The sequence below is a fragment of the Oncorhynchus mykiss genome, chromosome 8 (genome assembly GCF_013265735.2).
Source record: "Oncorhynchus mykiss isolate Arlee chromosome 8, USDA_OmykA_1.1, whole genome shotgun sequence".
In the NCBI taxonomy this organism is placed as follows: Eukaryota; Metazoa; Chordata; class Actinopteri; order Salmoniformes; family Salmonidae; genus Oncorhynchus; species Oncorhynchus mykiss.
Window position 1 is genome coordinate 91,158,725 of NC_048572.1, and position 18,222 is coordinate 91,176,946.

At 42.9% G+C, this 18,222-nt stretch overlaps 1 protein-coding gene across 3 annotated transcripts in view; it reads right to left on the bottom strand.

The window, feature by feature from the left end:
* Positions 1 to 18,222, bottom strand: part of LOC110531054 (V-type proton ATPase subunit H) — a 103,921-nt gene that overhangs the window by 55,003 nt on the left and 30,696 nt on the right. For 2 of the 3 annotated variants that reach the window (XM_036986796.1, XM_036986798.1), the window contains exon 7: positions 14,142 to 14,198. The exons of the other annotated variant lie outside the window; for it this stretch is intronic. In XM_036986796.1, the coding sequence (XP_036842691.1) occupies positions 14,142 to 14,198 (57 nt within the window). The remainder of the gene's footprint in view (positions 1 to 14,141; positions 14,199 to 18,222) is intronic. 3 annotated transcript variants of the gene reach the window in all.

Genomic DNA, 18,222 nt, shown 5'->3' on the forward strand with positions numbered 1-18,222 from the left:
CTTGGCCATGTTTTGTTATAATCTCCACCCGGCACAGCCAGAAGAGGACTGGCCACCCCTCACAGCCTGGTTCCTTCCTAGGTTTATTCCTAGGTTTTGGCCTTTAGGGAGTTTTTCCTAGCCACCGTTCTTCTACACCTGCATTGCTTGCTGTTTGGGATTTTAGGCTGGGTTTCTGTACAGCACTTTGATATATCAGCTGATGTAAGAAGGGCTATATAAATACATTTGATTTGAAATGTGATTAGTAAAGTAGTAGCAGTAGCAGTAGAGTAGTAAAGTAGTAGTAGCATCAGAAGTAAAGTAGTAGTAGTAGTAGTAGTAAAGTAGTAGCATCAGAAGTAAAGAAGTAGTAGTAAAGTAGTAGTAGTAAAGTAGTAGCATCAGAAGTAAAGAAGTAGTATCAGTAGCAGCATCAGCAGTAGAGTAGTAGTAGTAAAGTAGTAATAGCATAAGCAGTAAAGTAGCAGTAGCAGTAAAGTAGCAGTAGTAGTAGCATCAGCAGTAAAGTAGTAGTAGCAGCACTAAGACAGTGATTGGTTGTGTTATTAAAATGATCTCAGAGAGGGTTTCAGAGAATAAATCACCTGGGTAGCATTTCAAACGCATTAAAGACACACCCTCCTCCACTTCCCCTTGCCTTATGACCTTAGGGGATCCCCGCGGCCATCTTTGCCATTGGTCCAAATGATTAGCCAGTTAAGTAAGCCACTCAGCACTCGTTTGTGATTGACTTTGCAAGTGTAAAATTCTGTTCACGTCGAGGCCTGAAACACCCCATAATTCAATTAACGTTGATTGTAAATCCGCTAAGAAAAGTAATCCAAAACATAAAACCAACATTAATACGGAGAAGTCAACATACAAGTGGAAGTAAAAAACTAATGCAAATAACTTTGAAACTGTGCTACTAATGCACATGACGGCACAAACAAGTATCGTGAAAGTAATTATGTTTTTGTTTGGTTAGCTTTTGGAAACAGCTAGCGCATACAACTTTTCCTGACATCACACTTATACATTGTAATTTTCAATTTACCTGATGTCATCTGATGGCTAGCATTCAATGTCTGCGGATGCGTTGTCTTCTACCCAAGACATCAATCATAATAGACAATAGAGCTTAAAAAAACAGAAAACAGGACTGTGGGACGAACAAGAGACATTTCCAGGCGGTCCATTTAAAAGTAATTCATTGTTCCCTTGCCCTGCAAATGTCAATTCATCATACGTCATACGTCCTCAGAAGTGTTAATTTGAGGGCTGAGGAGAGAGGGTGTCTTTTACATGTTTGGAACGCAGCCGAGATGTGTAAAAGCCCCTAGAACAAGATGGCTTCCTGGTTAATATGGTAGAAAACATGGTGGCCTGGGTAACAAATAAACCTGCATTTCCTCTCATTCTGTTCGCTTCTGTTCAAGCTATAGAAGGGCTGTGACGGTCATGGAATTTTGGATGACTAATTGGCCAGCCTTAATAAGAATATTTTTTGAGACACATTTTGTCCTTTCCGCTCCTGACTATATGTGCTGAAATATAAATAGAATGGCAGCACACGCACAGAGCAAGCTGTTGCGCAGCAACTCCATCTCTTCCTGAAGACAAATAATGTATACAAAACACAGTCTAGTTTTAGACCCCATCATAGCACTGAGACTGCTCTTGTGAAGGTGGTAAATTACCTTTTAATGACGTCAGACCGAGGCTCTGCATCTGTCCTCGTACTCGTAGACCTTAGTGCTGCTTTTGGATAATGGGGCCGGAGGGGATGGCTTCCATTTTACGGGCTCCTAGCAAACTGTGCTATTTTGTTCGTTTTTTTCCGCATTGTTTGTAACTTATTTTGTAAATCATTTTGCTGCTACAGTCTCTTATGACCAAAAATGGCCTCTGGATATCAGAACAGCAATTACTCACCTCAAACTGGAGGAAGGATATACTGCTTCTCAGAGACCAGGCCCAAATAACTGTCAATCGCGTGAAGAAAAGACGTAAATACAGGGGGCGGAGATCGGGGTGCGTTGTGAGAATTTGTTGGCGAGTGGGTAACCCGCCTCTACCATCCCTTCTATTGGCCAACGTGCAATCACTGGAGAATAAACTGGATGATCTCCGTTCGAGACTATCCTACGACATTAAAAACTGTAATATCTTGTGTTTCACCAAATCATGGCTGAACGACGACACGGATAATATACGGTGCGCTGGGTTTTCTGTGCATCGACAGGACAGAACAGCTACAACTGGTAAGACGACGGGTAGGGGTGTGTGTCGATTTGTCAATAAAAGCTGGTGTGCAATGTATCAAGGAAGTCTCAAAGTATTGCTCGCATGAGGTAGAATACCTCATGATAAGCTGTTGACCACACTATCTACCAAGAGAGTTTATCTATATTTTTCATAGCTGCCTATTTACCACCACAAACCGATGCACTAAGGCCACACTCAATAAGCTGTATAAGGCCATAAGCAAACAGGAAAACGCTCATCCAGAGGTGGCGCTCCTAGTGGCCGGGGACTTTAATACAGGCAAACTTAAATCCGTTTTACCTCATTTCTACCAGCATGTCACGTGTTACTCCAAACAAAGGCATACAAAGCTCTCCCTCGCCTTCCATTTGGCAAATCTGACAAATTCTAATCTCCTGATTCCTGCTTACCAGCAAAAACTAAAGCAGAAATGACCTATGACACGCTCAATACGGAAGTGGTTAGATGAGGCAGATGCTAAGCAACAGGACGATGGAATATGTTCCAGGATTCATCCAATGGCATTGAGGAGTATACCACCTCAGTCAATGGCTTCATCAATAAATGCAACGACGACGTCGTCCCCACACTGACCGAGTGTACATATCCCAACCAGAATCCATGGAGAACGGGCAACATAGGCACGAGCTAAAGGCTAGAGCTGCAGCTTGAAAGCGGGACACTAATCCGGACGCTTATAAGAAATCTCGCTATGCCCTCAGACGAACCACCATACAGGCAAAGCGTAAATACAGGACTAAGACTCAATCCTACTACACCGGCTCTCGTCAGATGTGGTAGAGCTTGCAAACTATTACGGACTACAAAGGGAAACCCAGTCACGAGCCTAATACAGTCAAGCTTAATGCCGCATATGCTCGCTTCAAGGAAAGCAACACTGAAGCATGCATGAGCACCAGCTGTTCCGGATGACTGTGTGATCACACATGGCTCAGACACGAGACGTATGTGGCAGGGTCTACAGTCAATCACGGACTACAAAAAGAAAACCGTCCCCATCGTGGACACCAACATCTTGCTCCCAGACAAACTAAACAACTTATTTGCTCGCTTTGAGGACAATACAGTAACATAGCCTGCAACCAAAACCTGCGGGCTCTCCTTCTCCGTAGCCAATGTGAGCGAGACCTTTAAACAGATCAACATTGGGGCGGCAGGGTAGCCTAGTGGTTAGAGTGTTGGACTAGTAACCGGAAGGTTGCAAGTTCAAACCCCCGAGCTATCGTTCTGCCCCTGACCAGGCAGTTAACCCACCGTTCCTAGGCCGTCATTGAAAATAAGAATTTGTTCTTAACTGACTTGCCTGGTTAAATAAAGGTTAAAAAAAAAAAATTCACAAGGCCGCTGGGCCAGTACCAGTTCGTGTACTCAGAGCATGCGCGGACCAACTGTTAAGTGTCTCGACTGACATTTTCAACCTCTCCCTGACTCAGTCTGTAATACCTACATGTTTCAAGCAGACCACCATAGTATGTGCCCAAGAAAGCGAAGGTAACCTGCCTAAATGACTACCGCCTCGTAGCACTCACATGAGTAGCCATGAAGTGCTGGCCATGGCTGGTCATGGCTCACAACACCATCATCCCGGAAACCCTAGACCCACTCAAATTCGCATACCACCCCAACAGATCCACAGATGGTGCAATCTCAATCGCACTCCACACTGCCCTTTCCCACATGGACAAAAGGAACACCTATGTGAGAATGCTGTTCATTGACTGCAGCACTGTGTTCAACACCATAGTGCCCACAAAGCTCATCACTAAGCTAAAGACTATGGGCCTAAACACCTCCCTCTGCAACTGGATCCTGGACTTCCTGACGCGCCGCCCCCAGGTGGTAAGGGTAGGCAACAACACATCTGCCACGCTGATCCTCAACACTGGGCCCTCAAGGTTGTGTACTTATTATGGGGATGTGTACTCCCTGTGTACTCCCTGTTCACTTATGACTGCACGGCCAGGCTCGACTCCATCACCATCATTAAGTTTGCTGACGACAAGTGGTAGGCCTGATCACCGACAACAATGAGACAGCCTATAGGGAGGTCAGAGACCTGGCAGTATGGTGCCAGGAGAACATCTCTCTTAACAGACAAAAGAGCTGATCGTGGACTACGGGAAAAGGATGGCCAAACACATCCCCATTGACGGGGCTGTAGTGGAGCGGGTCGAGAGTTAAGTTCCTTGGTGTCCACATCACCAACAAACTATCATGGTCGAAGCACACCAAGACAGCCTTGAAGAGGGTTAGAAAACACCTTTTCACCCTCAGGAGACTGAAACTTTTGGCATGGGTTGGCAGATCTTCAAAAAGTTCTACAGCTGCACCATCAAGCGCATCCTGCCTAGTTGCATCACCGCCTGGTATGGCAACTGCTCAACATCCAACCAGAAGGCTCTACAAATGGTAATGCGCATGTACATCACTGGCTTCCTGCCATCCGGGACCTCTATACCAGGCAATGTCAGAGGAAGGCCAACATTTGTATATTTACATTGACACCCTCCTACCCTTTGTTTTAAACTGCTGCTACTCTGTTTGTTATCTATGCATAGTCACTTTACTTTTCTACCTACATGTACAAATTACCTCGACTAAACCTCTACCCCAGCACACTGACTCAGTATCAGTACCCCCAGTATTTATTTATTTATTTTATTTCACCAGGTAGGCTAGTTGAGAGTTCTCATTTGCAACTGCGACCTGGCCAAGATAAAGCAAAGCAGTTCGACACATACAAGAGTTACACAGGGAATAAACAAACATAGAACCAATAATACAGTAGGAAAATCTATAAAACAGCATGTGCAAATGAGGTAGGATAAGAGAGGCTCGGCAATAAATAGGCCATGGTATATTTTATTATATTGCTTTTTATTACATTTTCTACTTTAGTGTATTTAGTCAATATTCTTAACTCTATTTCTTGAAATGCAATGTTGGTTAAGGGCTTGTAAGTAAGCATTTCACAGTAATACCTGTTGTATTCGGCACGTGACAAATACAATTTGATTTGACACCATCGATCGCCACATTCTTTAGGAGATTGGAAGCCCTAATTGGTCTGTCGGAAAGATATCAGTTAAGTCTCTGTGGATGGTTTGTCCTCTGACAGATCAATTGTAAGTTTTGGCGTTCCTCAAGGTTGACTATATATTCTACCAATTGGTGATGTCATTCAGAAACATAATGTCAACTTTCACCGCTATACGGACGACACACAGCTGTGCATTTCGATGAAACATGGTGAAGCCCCACATTTGCCTACCCTGGAAGCCTGTGGTGTTTTACTTTAAACTTGGACAAAACAAAAAATGCCAGTCCAAAGAAACAAAGAGATCTGCTGTAGGATCTGACAATTAATCGTGATGGTTGTACAGTTGTTTCAAATTCAAAAAAACTGTGGACCTCTTTTGACGAACATAAGAATATTTAAAGGATTTTTTTTTCCATCTACGTAACATTGCAAAACTCAGATACTTTTTGTCAAAAAACGATGCAGAAAAGCAAATCCATGCTTGTGTCACTTCTAGATTAGACTACTGCAATGTTCTACTTTCCGGCTACCCGGATAAAGCACTAAATAAACATTAATTAGTGCTGAACATGGCTGCTAGAATTTTGACTAGAACCCCAAAATGTGATGGTTTTACTCCAGTGCTAGCCCCTCTACACTGGCTTCCTGTAAAGGCTAGGGCTGATTTCAAGGTTTTACTGCTAACCTACAAAACATTACATGGGCTCGCTCCTACCTCCTTCTCCAATTTGGTCCTGCCGTACATGCCTACAAGTACGCTACAGTCACAAGACGCAGGCCTCCTTATTGTCCCTAGAATTTCTAAGTAAACAGCTGGAGGCAGGCCTTTCTCTTATAGAGCCACATATTTATGGAATGGTCTGCCTACCCATGTGAGAGACTCGGTCTCGACCTTTAAGTCTTTACTGAAGACTCATCATCATCTTCAGGTTAAATAAAGGTGAAATAAAAAAATCTCTTCAGTAGGTCCTACGATTGAGTCTCGTCAGTTCCAGGGGTGCGAAGGTGTCTCTTGCCTGGCCAGCTCTCATCTCTCCACTGGGATTTTAAGGCATCTATTATGGTGGTTGAGTCACTGGTTTACTTGTGCTCTTCCATCCCTAGCAGGGTTGTGTCACTTGAGTGGGTTGCTTCACAGACGTTTTCTTCCTGTCCGGTTTTGTGTACCATCGGGCTCATGCGGTGGAGGAGATCTTCGTGGGCTATACTCAGCCTTGTCTCAGGGTAGTAAGTTGGTGGTCTGTTGATATCCCTCGAGTGGTGTGGGGGCTGTACTCAGCCTTGTCTCAGGGTAGTAAGTTGGTGGTCTGTTGATATCCCTCGAGTGGTGTGGGGGCTATACTCAGCCTTGTCTCAGGGTAGTAAGTTGGTGTTCTGTTGATATCCCTCGAGTGGTGTGGGGGCTGTGCTTTGGGGCCACAGTGTCGTTGTACCCCCGGCCCGCCCCATCTCAGCCTCAAGTATTAATGCTGTAATAGTCTACAGAACCAGTCAAAAGTTTGCACACACTTACTCATTCAAGGGTATTTCTTTATTTTTAGTATTTTCTACATTGTATAATAATAGTGAAGACATCAAAACCATGAAATAACACATATGGAATCATGTAGCAACCAAAAAAGTGTTAAACAAATCAAAATATATTTTATATTTGAGATTCTTCAAAATACCCACACTTTGCCTTGATGACAGCTTTGCACACTGTTGACACGCTCTCAATTAGCTTCACCTGGAATGCTTTTCCAAAAGTCTATAAAGGAGTTCCCACCTATGCTGAACACTTGTTGGCTGCTTTTCCTTCACTCTGTGGTCAAACTCATCTCAAACCATCTCAAGTGTGTTGAGGTCAGGTGATTGTGGCCAGGTCTGATGCAGCACTACATCACTCTCCTTCTTGGTCAAATAGTCCTTACAGTCTGGAGGTGTGTTTTGGGTCATTGTCCTGTTGAAAAACAAATGATGGTCCCACTAAGCCCAAACCAGATGGGATGGCGTATCGCTGCAGAATGCTGTGGTAACCATGCAGGTTAAGTGTGCCTTGAACTCGAAATAAATCACAGTGTCACCAGCAAAGTACCCCCACACAGTCACACCTCCATGCTTCAAGGTATGAACCACACATGAAGAGCTCATCCGTTCAACTACTCTGCGTCTCACAATGATGCATAATGCAACATGGCGCTGACAGAGATGGTCGCCTCGCTTCGCGTTCTTAGGAAACTCTGCAGTATTTTGATATGTATTCTTTTTTACACTGTTACCCCAGGAAATCTTAAGTCTTAATACATACAGCCGGGAAGAACTATTGGATATAAGAGCAACGTGAACTTACCAACATTACGACCAGGAATACGACTTTCCCGAAGCGGATCCTCTGTTTGGACCACCACCCAGGACAATAGATCAGATCCCAGTAGGCAACCTAAAACAATGGCGCCGCAGAAGGGGGAGATGGAGGGGTCTTCTGGTCAGGCTCCGTAGACAGGCACATTGCAGAGGAAACGCCCATGCTCAGGTCTGTTCAACGCTGGTCCGACCAACCTGATTCGACGCTTCAAGATTGCGTCGATCACGTGGACTGGGATATGTTCTGGATAGCGTCGAAAAACATTGATGTATACGCTGATTCGGTGAGCGAGTTTTTTAGCAAGTACATCGGGGATGTCATACCCACGGTGACTATTTACACCTTCCCCAACCAGAAACCATGGATGTCATACCCACGGTGACTATTTACACCTTCCCCAACCAGAAACCATGGCAGCATTCACGCAAAACTGAAAGCACGAACCACTGCTTTTAAATCAGGGCAAGGCGACAGGAAACATGACCGAATACAAACAGTGTAGCTATTACCTAAGCAAGGCAATCAAACAAGCTAAGTGTCAGCAGAGAGACAAAGTAGAGTCACAATTCAATGGCTCAGACACGAGACGTATGTGGTAGGGTCTACAGTCAATCACGGACTACAAAAAGAAAACCGTCCCCATCGCGGACACCAACATCTTGCTCCCAGACAAACTAAACAACTTATTTGCTCGCTTTGAGGACAATACAGTAACATAGCCTGCAACCAAAACCTGCGGGCTCTCCTTCACTACAGCCAACGCGAGTAAAACATTTAAAAGTTTTAACCCTCGCAAGGCTGCCGGCCCAGACGGCATCCCTAGCCGCATCCTCAGAGTATGCACAGACCACCTGGCTGGTGTGTTAACAGACATATTCAATCAATCCCTAGTCTAGTCTGCTGTTCACACTTTCTTCAAGATAGCCACCATTGTTCCTGTTCCCAAGAAAGCAAAGGTAACTGAGCTAAATGACTATCTTCCCGTAGCACTCACTCACTTCTGTCATCATGAAGAGCTTTGAGAGACTAGTCAAGGGTCATATCACCTCCACCCTACCTGACACCCTAGACCCATTCCAATTTGCTTACCGCCCCAATAGGTCCACAGACGACGCAATCACAATCACACTGCACAAACCCATCTGGACAAGAGGAATACCTATGTAAGAATGCTGTTCATCGATCATCGATTACAGCTCAGCATTTAACACCACAGTACCCTCCAAACTCATCATTAAGCTTGAGACTCTGGGACTCGACCCCCCTGAGTGCAACTGGGTCCTGGACTTTGACAGGCCGCCCCCAGGTGGTGAGGGTAGGTAACAACACCTCCACCCCGCTAGTCCTTAAACACTGGGGCCCCAGAAGGGTGCGTGCTCAGCCCCCTCCTGTACTCCCTGTTCACCCATGACTGCGTGGCCATGCACGCCTCCAACTCAATCATCACGTTTGCAGACGACACTAGCAGACAATAGCGCCTGTTCAACCTCAGGAGGCTGAAAAATTAGGCTTGTCACCGAAAACACACAAACTTTTATAGATGCACAATCGAGAGCATCCTGTTGGGCTGTATCGCCACCTGGTACGGCAACTGCTCCGCCCACAACCGTAAGGCTCTCCAGAGGGTAGTGAGGTCTGAACAACACATCACCGGGGGCAAAGTACCTGCCATCAAGGACACCTACAGCACACGATGTCACAGGAAGGCCAAAAGGATCATCAAGGACAACAACCACCCGAGCCACTGCCTGTTCACCCCACTATCATCCAGAAGGCGAGGTCAGTAAAGGTGCATCAAAGCAGGGGCCGAGAGACTGAAAAACAGCTTCTATCTCAAGGCCATCAGACTGTTAAACATCCATCACTAACATTGAGTGGCTGCTGCCAACATACTGACTCAAAATCTCTAGCCACTTTACCAATAAAAAATTGGATGTAATAAATAAATGGATCACTAGTCACTTTAAACAATGGCACTTTATATAATGTTTACATACCCTACATTACTCATCTCATATGTACAGTTGAAGTCAGAGGTTTATATACACCTCAGCAGAATACATTAACCTCAGTTTTTCACAATTCCTGACATTATAATCCTAGTAAAAAATCCCTGTCTTAGGTCAGTTAGGATCACCACTTTATTTAAGAATGTGAAATGTCAGAATAATAGTAGAGAGAATGATTTATTTCAGATTTTATTTCTTTCATCACAATCCCAGTGGGTCAGAAGTTTACATACACTCAATTCGTATTTGGTAGCATTTCCTTTAAATTGTTTAACTAGGGTCAAACTTTTCAGGTAGCCTTCCACAAGCTTCCCACAATAAGTTGGGTGAATTTTGGCCCATTCCTCCTGACAGAGCTGGTGTAACTGAGTCAGGTTTGTAAGCCTCCATGCTCGCACACACTTTTTCAGTTCTGCCCACAACTTTTCGATAGGAACGAGGTCAGGGCTTTGTGATGGCCAGTCCAATACCTTGACTTTGTTGTCCTTAAGCCATTTTGCCACAACTTTGGAAGTATGCTTGGGGTCAATGTCCATTTGGAAGACCCATTTGCGACCAAGCTTTAACTTTTTGACTGATGTCTTGAGATGTTGCTTCAATATATTCACAGACATTTTCCTTCCTCATGGTGCCATCTATTTTGTGAAGTGCACCAGTCCCTCGTGCAGCAAAGCACCCCCACAACATGATGCTGCCACCCCCGTGCTTCATTGTTGGTATGGTGTTCTTTGGCTTTCAAGCCTCCCCCTATTTCTTCCAAACATAACGATGGTCATTATGGCCAAACAGTTCTATTTTTGTTTCATCAGACCAGAGGACGTTTCTCCAAAAAGTACGATCTTTGTCCCCATGTGCAGTTGCAAACTGTAGTCTGGCTTTTTTGTGGCGGTTTGGAGCAGTGGCTTCTTCCTTGCTGAGCGACCTTTCAGGTTATGTCGATATAGGACTCGTTTTACTATGGATATAGATACTTTTGTACCTGTTTCCTCCAGCATCTTCACAAGGTCCTTTGCTGTTGTTCTGGGATTGATTTGGGCTTCTCACACCAAAGTACGTTCATCTCTAGGAGACAGAACGCGTCTCCTTCCTGAGCGGTATGATGGATGCGTGGTCCCATAGTGTTTATACTTGCGTACGATTGTTTGTACAGATGAACGTGGTACCTTCAGGCGTTTGGAAATTGCTCCCAAGGATGAACCAGACTGTGGAGGTCTACAATTTTTGTCTGAGGTCTTGGCTGATTTCTTTTGATTTTCCCATGATGTCAAGCAAAAAAGGCACTGAGTTTGAAGGTAGGCCTTGAAATACATCCACAGGTACACCTCCAACTGACTCAAATTATGTCAATTAGACTTTCTAAAGCCATGATATCATTTTCTGGAATTTTCCAAGCTGTTTAAAGGCACAGTCAATGTAGTGTATGTAAACTTCTGACCCACTGGAATTGTGACACAGTGAATTATAAGTGAAATAATCTGTCTGTTGGAAAAATGTATTGTGTCATGCACAAAGTAGATGTCCTAAAAGACTTGCCAAAACTATAGTTTGTTAACAAGACATGTGTGGAGTGGTTGAAAAACGAGTTAATGGCTCCAACCTAAGTGTATGTAAACTTCCGACTTCAAATGTATATACTGTACTCTATACCATCTACTGCATCTTGCCTATGCCGCATGGCCATCGCTCGTCCATTGATTTATGTGTACATATTCTTATTCATTGTGTGTGTATAAGGTAGTTGTTGTGAAATTGTTAGATATTACTGCACGGTCGGAACTAGAAGCACAAGCATTACACTACACTCATATTAATATCTGCTAACCATTTGTATGTGACCAATACAATTTGATTTGACAAAGTCACAGAGGTTGGAACCAAAAATCACAAATTTGGACTCAACAGACCAATGGACAGATTTCCACCGGTCTAATGTCCATAGCTTATGTTTCTTGGCCCAAGCAACTCTCTTCTTCTTATTGGTGTCCTTTAGTAGTGATTTCTTTGCAGCAATTTTACCATGAAGGCCTGATTCACGCAATCTCCTCTGAACAGTTGATGTTGAGATGTCTGTTACTTGACCTCTGAAGTACTTATTTGGGCTGCAGCTTTTGAGGCTGGTATCTCTAATGAACTTATCCTCTGCAACTCTGAGTCTTCCTTTCCAGTGGGGGTCCTCATGAGAGCCAGTTTCATCATAGTGCTTCATGGTTTTTGAGACTGCACCTGAAGAAACATTCAAAGTACTTGACATTTTCCAGATTGACTGACCTTCATGTAATGATGGATTGTCGTTTCTTTGCTTATTTGAGCGGTTCTTGCCATAATATGAACTTGATATTTGACCAAATAGGACTATCTTCTGTATACCACCCCTTCCCCATCACAACACAACTGATTGGCTCAAATGCATTAAGGAGGAAAGAAATTCCACAAATTAACTTTTAACAAGGCACACCTGATAATTGGAATGCATTCCAGGTGACTACCTCATGAAGTTGGTTGAGAGAATGCCAAGTGTGTAAAGCTGTCATTAAGGCAAATGGTGGCTACATTGAAGAATCTCCAAAAACATATTTTGATTTGTTTAAAACTTTTCTGTTACTACATTATTCCATATGTGTTATTTCATAGTTGTGATGTCTCCACTATTATTCTACAATATAGAAAAGTCAAAATAAAACCCTGGAATGAGTAGGTGTCTCCAAACCTTTGACTGGTACTGTATGTGCCGGGGACTAGGGTCAGTCTGCTACATCTGGTGTAATTCTCCTGTCTTATCTGGTGTCCTGTGAGAATTTAAGTATGCTCCTTCCAATTCTCTCTGTCCCCCTGCCGGAGGATCTGAGCCCTAGGACCATGCCTCAGGACTACCTGGCCTGATGACTCCTGACTGTCCCTAGTCCACCTGGACTTGTTGCTGCTCCAGTTTTAACTGTTCTGCCTGTGGCTATGGAACCCTGACCAGTTCACCGGAGGTGTTACCTTGTCCTGGACCTGTTATTTTTGTCTCCCTCTACCGCACCTGCTGTCTCAACCTCTGATTGACCCTAGTGGTTATCTATGAACGTTTGAACATCTTGAACAATCTGGCCTTAATGGCCATGTACTATCGCCACCCGGCACAGCCAGAAGAGGACTGACCACCCCTCAGAGCCTGGTTCCTCTAGGTTTCTTCCTAGGTTCCTGCTTTCCTAGGGAGTCTTTCCGAGCCAGCGTGCTTCTACATATGCATGGCTTGCTGTTTGGGGTTTTAGGCTGGGTTTCTGTACTGAACTTTGTGACATTGGCTGATGTAAAAAGGGATTTATAAATACATTTGATTGAAATTTGAAAAGAACGAGTATCCCCATTGAAGTCAATGATGGCACAATGGGTGGAATGGAGGCCATGGGGAGTGTACCCATAGGAGCAAAGCTGGATGTCAATTCCTTAAGAGTAACCCCATCAGTAAATTCATTAAGTTAACCCATCAATGTGTGCTGTGATTTGTTGATTCAACTCAACTGACATTACAAAAAATGCATTATTTTGCACGAGCAATGGTTATGAGGGTTATTTTCACGGCAGTCCTCATCCACATATGGTAATTGTGCCAGCCCTACGTTCCAGTCGTTATTTATTAAACTACCCAGCTCCCATGCTGTGTGAAAGTAGATATCAGCCAGTCAGTCAGCAGTATGTCTCAGTAACATACTCTACACTCCCCTACAGAGAACTACTCTAAAAGTATTAGAACAGATCAGTGAGAGAAGAGAAGCAGCTGTTGTGCAGAACAGACGCGCTCTACCGAGACGCAGACAGACAGAGCGAGAGAAGACGACAAAACGAGGACAGAGAAGTGAATGTCCAGTGACAGTCAGCCCAGAGAAAAGCCGGGGTGACGGTCAACAAAGAGAAAAGCCGGGGTGACGGTCAGCCCAGAGAAAAGCCAGGGTGACGGTCAGCCCAGAGAAAAGCCAGGGTGACGGTCAGCCCACAGAAAAGCCAGGGTGACGGTCAGCCCACAGAAAAGCCAGGGTGACGGTCAGCCCACAGAAAAGCCAGGGTGACGGTCAGCCCACAGAAAAGCCAGGGTGACGGTCAGCCCACAGAAAAGCCAGGGTGACGGTCAGCCCACAGAAAAGCCAGGGTGACGGTCAGCCCACAGAAAGCCAGGGTGACGGTCAGCCCACAGAAAGCCAGGGTGACGGTCAGCCCACAGAAAGCTAGGGTGACGGTCAGCCCACAGAAAGCTAGGGTGACGGTCAGCCCACAGAAAGCTAGGGTGACGGTCAGCCCACAGAAAGCTAGGGTGACGGTCAGCCCACAGAAAGCTAGGGTGACGGTCAGCCCACAGAAAGCTAGGGTGACGGTCAGCCCACAGAAAGCTAGGGTGACGGTCAGCCCACAGAAAGCTAGGGTGCACCAAACCAAAGTACCAGGCCAACCAGCCATGTAGATTAGAGTGTGTTAGGATGCATCATGTCATACTCACGTCACTGGGGGATATAGTGCCATGTCCTGTGGAGTCTGGACCTGTACCATGAAGCTTCTAATGGAGGACAAATTAAAGGAATGAAACGGTAGAATGTTGCTTCAAATAGAAAAAGCTTCAACAACTCTTGCTGTGGCCAAAAGCAGAAACCTCCTGAAACATCTCTTCCTGTATTGGAGTAGCTCTAAGAAGCACCATACTTCTCTTCATGGAGGGAGAAAAACGCTGTAAAAACAGCTCTCAGAATGGTTACATGATTATTGTGGCTAGTCAGGTTGATATAATAGTTCATTTAAAGTGTTTACTTGCTTTGCAAGAAGAAACATTTCCCTGATAATCCTGTTTACATGGACACATTTGAAATGAGGCTACCTGATGGGACTTTGATAAATGCAGAACATCAGTAATAAAAAAATGAAGGCTCTACCACAGTGACCATGTCATTCTGAGTTCAGACACAAAATTCGTATGTGAAAACAATTTATAAACTGCATACTTTCAGTTTTTGAAAATAATTTCACTCATGCACAAGAAGGAAGCTTGCGCTACCCAGTGCAGGCACAAGATCAAATACACCACAGGAATGACGGATTAAGCTGTTTACATGTCCTAATCATTCTAAAGATTGTTCAGAAAAACCAGGTGTTTTAATCAGCGGATGCTTACTTTGATGATGACCTTACGCCTATTAAGATACGCAGAGTAAGGTGTTTACATGACTAATGCCATACTCTGCCAAAACCACAAGACACGCAGAGTAAGGTGTTTACATGGCTAATGCCATACTCTGCCAAAACCACAAGACACGCAGAGTAAGGTGTTTACATGGCTAATGCCATACTCTGCCAAAACCATTATTAGTGTGCATGTAAACATACTCATTGTTCCTAAAATAATGATCGGCTTTGTCATGAAATAAAACTGTAGCTAAAACACTGGCATGTCTCAACCAGTGGTACAGACTTGGTACAGCTAGTCTGTTTCTAATCAATCAAATGTCATTAAAAGGGGCAATCTGCAATTGCTACACCCAGTTTTAGACATAAATTAATTACATTTACCCAATATATCTTGTAGATGCCTCATGAGCTTGTTTTAATCCTTTGTTTGAAACCATAATCATTCTAAACAAACACTGTATAGTTTGAAAACATGGTTAAAACTTTAAATCAAATCAAATGTATTTGTCACGTGCCCCGAATACAACAGGTGTAGACCTCACAGTGAAATGCTTATTTACAGGCTCTAACCAACAGTGCAAAAAAGGTATTAGGTGAACAATAGGTAAGTAAAGAAATACAACAACAGTAAAAAGACAGTGAAAAATAACAGTAGCGAGGCTATATACAGTAGAGAGGCTATAACAGTAGGAGCACCGGTTAGTTGGGCTGATTGAGGTAGTATGTACATGTAGACATGGTTAAAGCGACTATGCATATATGATAAACAGAGAGTAGCAGCAGCGTAAAAGAGGGGTTGGGGGGGAACACAATGCAAATAGTCCGGGTACCCATTTGATTACCTGTTCAAGAGTCTTGTAGCTTGGGGGTAAAAAATGTTGAGAAGTCTTTTTGTCCTAGACTTGACACTCCGGTACCGCTTGCCATGTGGTAGTAGAGAGAACAGTCTAAGACTGGGGTGGCTGGGGTCATTGACAATTTTTATGGCCTTCCTCTGACACCGCCTGGTGTAGATGTCCTGGATGGCAGGCAGCTTACCCCTATGATGTAATGGGCCGTACAAATTACCCTATGTAGTGCCTTGCGGTCGGATGCCGAGCAATTGCCTTTATATTGGGCAGAAAGACCAGTTCCCTACCTTCTCCCGCTGCCACCCGCCTCCTCCATTTTTGGGGTAATGCTGTAATCAATTGACTGTACTCTTGGATTGAGCAGACCTTCCCGTACAATTCTGATAACTCCATGAAGGACATAACTCTACAATTTACAATATAATTTATGAACAAAATAGCCTTTTCAAACATCTTTCCCATGAATACAGGTGTTTTATCAACTAGCATGTTTGAGTTCAGCCATAATATTTGTTGTAATATTTGTTCTATCTTTTCATGGGGATGAAATTGAAGCCAGCTCTGCAATGCTTGTTTGAAAAAGACAGATACTTTGAAAAAGTATCATTTTCAATCAATCTGAAATGAGACATGGCAATCTGCATAAAGGCAAAAAGGCAATTTTTAAACAATGGACGAGATTTTCTTATTAATCTACTTGAGAACCATTTAGGGTTCAAATAAAACTTTTGAATGAGTGAAGCTTTTAGAGAGAGGTTTAGTGCTTTTATATTTAATAATCTCAACCCACCCAATTCATATTCATTATATAGATAGACATGTTTTATTTTGTCTGGTTTAGCGTCCCAGATAAAGTGAAATATTTTTTGCTCATGAAAAATGAATCATCAGGAGTAGGCAGTGCCATAAGTAAGTGAGTAAACTGAGATATGACTAAATAGTCAGGTATTTACCTCTCCAAGGTTGCAGGATCTTGTCTATTTTTACAAGTTTTCTATTGAAATTCATTGTGGATAGCTTATTTGTATCTTTTGTGATATGAATACCAAGTATGTCTACTTCACCTTCAGCCCAATTTAATGGTAAGCTGCAAGGTAATGTAAAAGTTGTATTTTTTAAGGATCCAATACATAATATTGTACACATAATTAGGTTTTAGTCCAGAGTGTACAGAAAAGTTATCTACATCTTTAATGAGACATTGCAGCTTGCGGACTTAACACAAAACTTGAGTCATCGGCATACATGGACTCCTTTGTTGTTAAGCCTTAGATTTCTAATCCTCTAATGTTGTTATTGAATCTGATTTTAATAGCTAGCATTTCGATGGCCATAACGAATAGATATGGTGACAGCGGACACCCTGGTTTAACTCCTAATGACAATTCAAAACTCTGAGAAGTAGCCGTTATTTACTATTTTACACCTGGGTTTGCTATACATTATTTTTTGCCATTTTATAAGAGAGTTACCAAAATTGAAAAAATCCAGGCATTTATAAATAAAATCCAGTCTTACTTGATAAAAATGCCTTTTCAAAATCCGCTATGAATACCATTCCTGGCTTCTTATATGTTTCATGATGTTCTATTATTTCTAGTAGTTGTCGTATATTATCTCCAATGTATCGTCCATGTAAAAACCTGTCTGATCAGGATGAACAATACCTGGTAAAACCCTTTTAATTCTGAGTGCTATGCATTTTGCTAGTATTTTTGCATCACAACAGTGAAGTATAAGGGGCCTCCAGTTTTTTAGATAGACTGAGTCTTTATATTTGCCATCTGCGTCTTGTTTTAATAATAGAGAAATCAGACCTTCCTGCTGAGTACCTGACAGACTACCATTTCTAAAGGAGTAGTTAAAACAATCTAACAATGGAGCTTTTAGTATATAAAAAATACTTGATATACCTCTACTGGTATGCCATCAAGCCCTGGGGTTATTCCAGACCGAAAGGATTTAATAGCCTCAAAAGGTTCTTCCTCTGTAATTTGGCCTTCGCACTGATCTTTCTGTACATTTGTTAATTTTCCATTTTTTATATTATTTGGAAAGAATTCCTTACCGTAATCTTCATTCAGTGGGAAAGGATGAGACAGAAGCTAAAATATTTAGCTTCCTCTTTTAAAATATAATTTGAAGAATCATAGATGATGGTCTTCAGTAACGAGTTTCTGCAAATTACTTCTTGTTAGTATTCCTGTATTCGAGATTCAGGAAGAATTTTGTACATTTTTCTCCATATTCCATCCAGTTTAATGTAATCTATTACAAAATTAAATCAGAGTGCTCTTGAATAAGTTCCTCAACTTCTTTTTGTTTTTCCTCCAACTTATTTGTATCTCTGTAGTATCGTTTTTATTGCTATCTACCTGTACTATTAGTTCATGGATTTCCCTTGTTAGTCTTGTATCTTTAGCCAGAAACTGATTTTTTATTATTGATGAATATTTAATTGAAATCCTGAAGGAATTCCTGATGTTCCTGAAGGAACATTTAAAGGTATCCCAAAAAATAAGGGGATTTGCTGAACCTATATTATACTGG